The sequence below is a fragment of the Ailuropoda melanoleuca genome, chromosome 20 (assembly GCF_002007445.2).
Source record: "Ailuropoda melanoleuca isolate Jingjing chromosome 20, ASM200744v2, whole genome shotgun sequence".
Taxonomy (NCBI): Eukaryota; Metazoa; Chordata; class Mammalia; order Carnivora; family Ursidae; genus Ailuropoda; species Ailuropoda melanoleuca.
The window spans coordinates 14,699,065-14,708,393 of record NC_048237.1 but is presented as its reverse complement, the minus strand read 5'-3'; the positions used below and the strand labels follow the sequence as shown (position 1 = coordinate 14,708,393).

At 36.1% G+C, this 9,329-nt stretch overlaps 1 protein-coding gene across 1 annotated transcript in view; it reads right to left on the bottom strand.

Annotated features, from left to right (window-relative positions):
• The window catches only part of MIPOL1 (mirror-image polydactyly 1), a 310,557-nt gene that overhangs the window by 219,400 nt on the left and 81,828 nt on the right, over window positions 1-9,329 (bottom strand). The window contains exon 7 of the mRNA XM_034648675.1: window positions 5,452-5,585. Coding sequence (XP_034504566.1) covers window positions 5,452-5,585 — 134 coding nt within the window. The remainder of the gene's footprint in view (window positions 1-5,451; window positions 5,586-9,329) is intronic.

Genomic DNA, 9,329 nt, shown 5'->3' with positions numbered 1-9,329 from the left:
TACAGCCACTCTGGAAGAAACTTTGGCAGTTTCTTCTAAAGTTAACATAGATTAAACGTAGGTCCCAGGCGTTATGTCAACAGATTTGAAAGCATATGTCCACACAAAACCTGTATGCAAATGCTTAAAGCAACTTTATTCAAAATCCCCCAAAATCAGAAAAAGAATCACCAGGAGGTGAGACGACCCTAGGATAGTATGAAGACTATGAAAAAGAGCCTGACTATATTACAAACTATATTACATAACTTCACTTAAGGAGGTAGAGGGAAAAAAGAAGAGCCCTTCTAAGTAACTTTGGAAAGTGGTACTTTGGAAACTGTAAGATTAAAGACTAAAGGAACTATACATGAACAGTGTACTCTAGTAGGTAAAGTTGTTTCTCATGGGGATGTGCCTTAATGATTCTGAAAGAGTTATAACGTATACTGGGGTAGAAGGAATAAGGAAATGATGGATGGTGGGGGATGGAGAACAGGTTTCTTACTGTCGGAGAGGAAATTACACATAAGAAAAAGGAGAAAGCCAGAATGAAATATGTGGCACTGGATTAGAATCAGAGAAATAAGTATGAATTCAGATTTAGCTTAATAAAGATACAGATAGATACATACATGAATAATTTCATATATGTGTATGTATATTAGTATACATACATGTATTTCCTAGCTCTTTCTGCTGATTGGGCCTAAAAGTAGTCACAACAAGTAACAATGAGCACACCCAGCATCCAGATCTTGGTTTCTAATACCGTTTTCCAACAAAAGGAATCACGGCCCTTTGAGGAATGGCTGATTTTATGGGTGAGGCACATCCCTATACATCCCTACAACACATGACCCAGGGGCATCCTGTAGTGACAGAAAAGAAAAGTGTCTAAAAACCAAAAGGATGGGGACATGTCAAAGAGCTATGGAGGCCAACTGAAAGAGCTTCCAACGGCCGAGCTGGAATACTTCAAGCAACAAAATAAATAACACAGTATTAGATTATAACCCAAAGTATTAAACGAGTATCAATGAGTCTATACTAACATAAACAGACAAATAAATGAGGGAGAGGAGACAAATCAAAATTATAAATAATTTATGTAGGTATTTTCCATGAGGGAAGTAGAGCTCAATTAAGCTCTCAGCCCACACCCCTTATCCCCACCTCTGAGTATGGGCTGCACTTAAGTAATCTGCTTCAAAGAATATGAAAGGGGAATGTTGGTAAGTAACTTTACAGTGGAGAAACATGGCAAGCACTACCTTGGCTAGGTGACCAAGATTAACATCACTCGTGTTAAGTCATGTTGATAGCATAATGTTGAAATAATATGATGAGAATGGCACTTCAGTCCTGTATTCTTTGTCCCCCCAAAACCAATACCTCAGTCTAACCATGAGAAAAAATTCAGAAAAACCCAAATTGGATAACATTCTATCAAATGCCTAACCAATACTCCTGAAAACTGTCAAAGTCATGAAAAACAAGAGAAGTCTGAGAAAACAGGACTACGGTAGGCAAAGAAGACATAGCAACTAAATTCATATGGGAACCTGGATGGGATCTTGGAACATAAAAAGGACATGAGAAAAACTAGTGAAATCTAGAGTGTGGAGTTTATGTATCAATGTTGCTTTTTCCCCTGTGACATATATACCATAATAACCTAAGCTGTTAACAAAAAGGAAAACTGGCAGGTGGCTATATAGAAACTCCCTGTACTATCTTTGCAAACTTTCTGTAAACCTAAAAGTATTCTAAAATAAGAAGTTTATTGGGGAAAAAAAAGAAGTCCAAGTAAAGACAGTGGAGTGAAATCTGAACACAGAAATCTGCCACATGAACAGAAGATAAAAATTAGTCAAACAGTAAAGGAAGTAGGACACCACATAGCAATTTTTAAAAGTAGGGTAGAAAAATGATGATTTGGGCCAGGTTCACCGAACTTTTCCTTTTACACATCAAAACAGGTATGGAGAAAAGACAGTAAGCTCACCAAATCTTGAGAATTTTTCACTTGGAACACCATACAGCTTGAAAATAACCTGAGAGACCAATGAGTTGTGCAGATGGCCCAGAGAAAAGTAAAATTCTTCCCTGAACAGAAGAAGCCTGTATTACAGAAGAATGTTTACAAAGGAAGGAAGAAGCGTCAGAGCGGCCATTTTCCACTATTACTGATGGAACAAATAAAAGCCCAAAAGTAATTCTCCATGGAATCCGGATATACACAAGAATAGGCCTGTCAGGTCCACTGAAAGACACCAAACAAAATCCCTTAGGCAGAGGACAGAACCTCCAACAAAAGGGGTGTACAGCCTCAAGGAGATCTTCCCAACCTCTATTTCCCCCCCACCCCATGGGCACGAGGGAATGTAAAAGCAATACTTTGCCAAGAAACTGTAGCTCTGAGGAGAAGGTAAACAGGTTTTCCACTATTACTGATGGAATAAAAGCCCAAAAGTAATTCTCCATGCAATCGGATATACACAAGAATAGGCCTGTCAGGTCCACTGAAAGACACCAAACAAAATCCCTTAGGCAGAGGACAGAACCTCCAACAAAAGGGGTGTACAGCCTCAAGGAGATCTTCCCAACCTCTATTTCCCCCCCACCCCATGGGCACGAGGGAATGTAAAAGCAATACTTTGCCAAGAAACTGTAGCTCTGAGGAGAAGGTAAACAGGTTTCAAATAAGAAATGCTTATCAAGGAAAATTCACTTGCACTATATCAGAACAAAGAAAAGTTCTTGACAATTTACGCATGAGCAAGATGAAGAGAAATGACATGGCAAAAATAAATACACCACAAACACATGACGAAAAAAAAGATCACAATATAAGGAATAATATAAACCAAAGGAAAGAAGAAAGTTTTCCTGCCAGTTGTTGGTATCTTAGACGAACATAATAAGAATATGAATTCAATAAAGGAAAGTTCAAAGAGAAGATGCCAAAACAAAAAAGTGAACGAAAAGGAAGTTGAAAACTTAAGGAAATGTGCTGAGAACCATAAACGAATAAATAAAAATTTAATAAATGAACTAGAAAAAATCAGGACGGGAATAGAGACAACTGGAATTACTAATACGAAGAAAAGGCTTGAGATGATCACAGTGAATGCAGAGAAAGAGAGGGGGATTCAAATAATTATTGAACAGATAATAAAGACAAAAGGCCCCAATATAAGAATAATTAGAGTCTCTAAAACAACCTAACAAATAGAATATAAAATTCACAAATCTAAAATTCCCCTGGACTAAAAGAAGGATCAAAGAGTCCTTGGTGAGGCATGCGGTGAGAATCAAAACAAACACCATGATCAAGTTCTGCTTCAAGAACAAAGAATCCTTCAGGTATCCTGGCATGAAAAAAACCCAAAACCAAAAACCAAAACAAGTCACATATAAGTAACAGAAAAAAAAACCTGTGACCTGATTTCTGTTTAGCCAAATTCAGTGTCAAAAAATAGAATAACATTTTTACAATGTGTAGAATAAAAAATACTTAACACAATAACTTCATTCATAACCAATATGAATATAAGAATAACACAAAGCCAGTCTGAGGCATGCTAAATCTGAGAATAAAGTATTTTTAGTCCTTCCTCAAAAAACTGAAAGTGAAATTCAGTTACCCAGGGATTTCCCAAAATAAAGAAACCAGGTATAAAATGTCATGTATGAAAAAAAGTTACAGATAATGATTATTCAATCCTTTTAAATATAAAATCAAAATTAAACAACAGGGGGGCATTTTGGCTATAGAATCTAATACAATTTTTACAAAGATTTTAAAACTTATTTCATAGCTGAAAGTCAAATGATACTGTTTAACTGAAACACTGCATGTTTCCAAAAACCGAAAAGAACTGATGATTCCAACATCTTGATGTTTTTCAGTCTCTTTTCTTAAATTTTGAAGGATCTTTGGGGAATTAATATATCTTACTGTATAAAGTAAACTTTCCATGAGTTTCAAAAATTTCTTTAGTTTCACTTTAATTGACTATTACTCCCAAATTCAAGTAACACAGCACCAGCTATGACACAGGTACTTTTCAATAATTATTAAATCATTCAGTCCTCATAACAACTTATACGAAGTAGGCACTCTTTACCCATTTTGTAGGCAAAAAACTGAGTTCCAGAGACTCTGAGTAATTTGTTCTCAGCTGTACAGCTAGGAAGCAACAGAGCTAAGATTCAAATACAGATGTCTGGATCTGGATTCTGCCGTTAACCTCTACATTATATTGCCTCTCAAATAAAACAGCATGTAGAGAATTATTTGATTTTTATCAAATTAATTCTATGTATACATCCATTCAACCACCATCAACCATCCATTCTTGTAGATAATAGTATTTAACCATTTAAGCAAAGAAAATGTTTGGAATAACCTTTCTCTATTGATAAAGATAGTTATTTGGGAGTAGGCACTGGGGAATAGGTAAATTTTTTTGGTTTCTTTATTTCCATTATTCAATGAGTTTAATGCCTTATAATGAGTATCAGTCTTAAAAAAAAAAAAAAGAAGCCATTAATCTAAACAAAAAACAAACCACATTATCTAATCACAACTTGAACACTGTAATGTTAATTATTTAATGACTTTTTGTCTCCCTAATGAACAATGTTTTAATTAGTACTTTACTGTAATCCCCCACGGAGCCTAGTACAATGTCGGGCAGAGCAAACACTCAATAAGTATATTGATGGGTCATCATAAAATATTACATTACTACATTGTACCTATCTTACAAGTAGTATATTTCTAGATGCTCTAGAGCCTTTACCTAAATCTGACTCCTTAGACTGGCATCACTTACATTATCAGAGGGCTTGAAGGAAAACAGAATCTTAAGCTCCATTCCATACTTACCGAATGAGAATGAACATTTTAACAAGATTTCCCAAGTCACATTAAGATTGGAAAATTCCTAGAGCATTATTTGTCTAAGTGTGGTACATTAGTTACCTATATCAGAATCACCTAGGTTGCTTGTTAAACATGGAGATCCTCAGGCTCTACCCTATTTCAAATGTCATTAAAGTTTATGATACACCTAATAAAAGTAAAAAGCAGTGACAAACAGGAATAAGCATATGAAGCAGAGAGCACTGAAAGACTCACATAGTTTAAATAGATAAAAAAAGTGATAGTAAGAGAGGGAAGAAAAGAGGCATCATAAAGGAAGGCAGAGTAAGGATATCAACAGTAGGCTATGAAGAAGTAAAGAGAGTAATGTACAGACAGTGCTGTGTATTCCCCCACACCACCCCCTTTTTTTTTTGACTGTTACCCCTGACATGCAAACTACTACAGCATGACTGTGGGAATATAGAATTTACTGGTGTACCATGTAACAATCAGTAACTTTTCTTAATATGTAACCACCATATAATGCAAACACTTTATAAATGCTTCAAAAGTCACATATAGTTTTAAATGTATACATACACTTTGAGAGACATTTCCATATGCTTGGCTCTTGCAACTGCTTCATCTCTCTCTTCATTGGCTAACCGCAAGCGAGACATAATAGCTTCATCACGTTCCTTCTGTGCAAAATACACTTCTTCAACCAGAGCTACCAAAATATATAATCCACAATTAGAGAAAATTTAAAAATGCTTACTTTTAGCAAAAATAAAAAGAAAACAATTTTTTACTAAATTAAATTAGTATCAGTTAATCACTGAAAAAACATTTTTTTAAAGATTTTATTTATTTATTTGACAGAGAGAGAGACAGCCAGCGAGAGAGGGAACACAAGCGGGGGAGTGGGAGAGGAAGAAGGCTCCCAGCAGAGGAGCCCAATGTGGGACTCGATCCCAGGACATTGGGATCACGCCCTGAGCTGAAGGCAGACACTTAATTACTGAGCCACCCAGGTGCCCCTGAAAAAACATTTTTAAAAGCTACTACAAAATTGAGATACATTTCATACCCATAAAAACATAAATTAAAAGGTCAAATAATAACAAATACTGTGAGCTTGTGAAATAAAGGAAACTCTCACATACACTGCAGATATGTTTATATATTTCTACAGACATTTGAAGAGCAACTTGGCAAATTAAAGATTTGCCTATAACCTGGCAAATCACCTCTTTGGTATGCACCCTAGAGAAATTCTTGCACATGTACACAAGGAAACATGTATAAAAAATGCTTATTGCAGCATTATATAATTGCAAAAACTTAGAAATAACCCAAATGTCCAAAAACAGAAGCAAGAATAAATAAACTACTAAACATTCAAAATGGAATACAATACAACATTTAAAATGAATTAGTTATGGACAAATGGGACACATTTCAAAAATAAAACTATGGCAAAAATTGTAAGGTGCAAGGCAAAATAACTCTAGTTAACATTTATGGACAAACACAATTAGTAAAAATATTAAAACAAGCATGGCAATGATAATAATCAAACTCAGGACAGTAGTTATGTCAGTAGCACAGTGGAAGAAAAGGAAAGAAAATGGGATCAAGGAAAAGCAAACGGGCAGAGCTGAGCCCATTACACTGCGCATCTCCAGGGAGCATTGTTTATATAGATCGTAGTACAAATGGCCTCATCTAGATTTGTGTAGCACTATATACAGAGCTTTGATGTTATCTGAAATTGTCATTTCTCAAGCATAATTTCTACCTGAAATCCTACATAACTTTTAAAATATTACTGCAATTTTAGACAAAAAGGGGCTCAAACACCTAGATCACCGAACCAAATTTTATTTACACTGTCAAACCACAAAATAAACTTAGGAAAGATGTTTGAAATGTTCTTTCAGTTCACAAAACATTGGGTTTTTGCTAACATTTGTCATAGATTAATACAAAGCTAATTAAGAGTTATTCTTGTATTATTTAAATAATAACTGGTAGAAAAGAAACAAACCCCGAGAGTAAATCAACTATATCTTTTCCATAATAGAATATAAAATGGAACATGTAACAGCAAAGCTAAACTCAAAACCATTTCCAAGAAAGTGAGCCTAAGGGAAGAGAAATATATTCATTCATTTCTTCACTCATTCATTATTCTTTCATCAAATATTTATGAAATTCCTGCGGCAGTCACCCAACCAGTTGTAAGCAGTATGACTACAGTGTTCTAAAATGTCCTTACCTTCCTGGAGATGTATACATTCTATTATAGACAGACAAAGTAGAGAGAAAGCAGGGCCAAAATTAAACAGGCAGATATATAGATAGATAGACAGAAGTAAAGGTTTTGAAGGAAAATAAGGGTGTGTGAGAGAAAAAAGGAGTGATTTGGAAGATGGGAAAAGAATAAACTAATTTAGAAAGGTGGCCAGAAAAGGGCTTTTAAAATAAATGACATTTCAGCACATGGTAAAGGAAGAGAAGCCATATATACATATTTGAAAGGAGACTAATAAGCAGAATAAAAAGTAATAGAAAGGCCCTAAAAGTATTAGAGGAACAGCAGTAAGGCCAATGTGTCTGAAGCACAGTGAGAAAGGGTGAGAGCTCTGGGTGATCACATGGGGCCTTGTGATCCATTGCAAGGATTTTACATATCACCTAACTATGATGGTAGCCAATGGAGTGTCTTGAGCAAGGAAATGACAGCATCACATTTATGTGGTGGAAGTCTGAAAAGGAATTCTGGTTTCTGGGTGAGAAATAGTCTGGAGGTGGGAATGCACAGAAGCAGAGACCAGTTAGGAGACTAGAGGAATAGCCTAAGCAAAAATTCACATCAATAACCCATATAAATGGCCCATTCCCTGAAAGTTAAGCTACTTAGAAGGATATATATATATATACGGAGAGAGAGAGAGAGAGTGTTTAGATAGCACATTAAAAGACTTCTAGAATAGAAACAATTTGATCAGCTCTGTGCTTTAAAAGGAAACACCCAGAAGTTGGCATATAGAGTGTATCTCAAAGATGCAGGGGTCAGCAGAAGGTTGCAGGTTGGATTGTACGTGCTCCTTGACCCAATCATAGATTACTCTAACAGTTCAGGTAAGAAATAATGAAATTCTGAACCAAGGCAAGGGCAATAAAACTGAAAAGAAAAAGAAGGGATTCATTCATAACAAAAAAGGGTAAAATAACAGAACCCAAGAGTTAAGCATGTACTGAATAAATTTTAGAGAAGAGAAAAATAGGACAGGTGACCTCACGAGACCATCTCTCGATTTATCAGTACTATGATTTTCTTTAAACCTTAGGATAAACAGATTACTCTTCTCTCTGCTGCTACATTGGCTTCAAGGCAAAAAAAAAAAAAACTAAATAAGGAATATTACGTTAAAAAGAATAAATCTATTTATCTAGTTAAAAAGTTGAGCTGATTTAAAGAAAAATATTAAGAGTAGAAAAAAGTTAGCATGTATGATAAAATTTCTGGTACTTGTTAAGATTAGATTTTGAGCAGCAGAGACTTGTCCTTCTGGTCAAGATGGAGTAACAGGATCTGGATTTGTCCTTCCACTTAAATCAATTTTTAAAAAGATTTTATTTATTTATTTGAGAGAGAGAGAGAGAGAAAGAGAGCATGTGCACGCACTTGGGGGTAGGGCAGAGAGAGACACAGAGAAAAGCAGACTCCACTCTGAGAAGGGAGCCCAATGTGGGGGCTTGAACCCAGGACCCTCAACTGAAGGAAGACGCTTAACTGACTGAGCCACCCAGGCACCCCAAAACAATTTAAAAATGGGCAAAATATATAGGATGACAGCTTTTAAGCCTGTGAGGAAAAAAGAACAGTGACCTGAGGAAACAAACAAACAAAAGAGTTGAGCCCTATGATTGTCCCAGCTTAATAACTGAGGGAATTTCCAGAACATGGTACAGAAAGGGAAGAATCAAGGAGGAGCCCAGCTGATTCCACAATCTGGGAGGGCAGAGATATAATTTGGGGAAACCAAAGCAGCTGGAACTCACAAGAGAGACTATTAGAGAAATAACAGCTGCAAAGAAAGAGAAAACTTTAGAGACGTACAGAGGGTCTTTCTCAAAAAGTCGGTTGAATACTGAGTGCACATGTGTAAGTAAACTACTCCCTACAGGGGAAAGAACCACCTGAAAGGATTAGAGGCTCTGGGCTCCACAAAACCAGAAATAGTGCATGTTGTTCCCGCAGCCAGATCAGAAAACCTCAAGATTCATGAGGTACTGCATAGAGTACAAAGAAGGGTCTTGCCTCAGTAGTGGGGATTAATTAACCCTAAACACTGCTCTGGTAACATCTAGCATATCTTTAAAACATGACCAAAGGGACACCTGGGTGACTCAGTTGGTTAAGCATCTGCCTTTGGCTCAGGTCATGGTCCCAGGATCCTGGGAT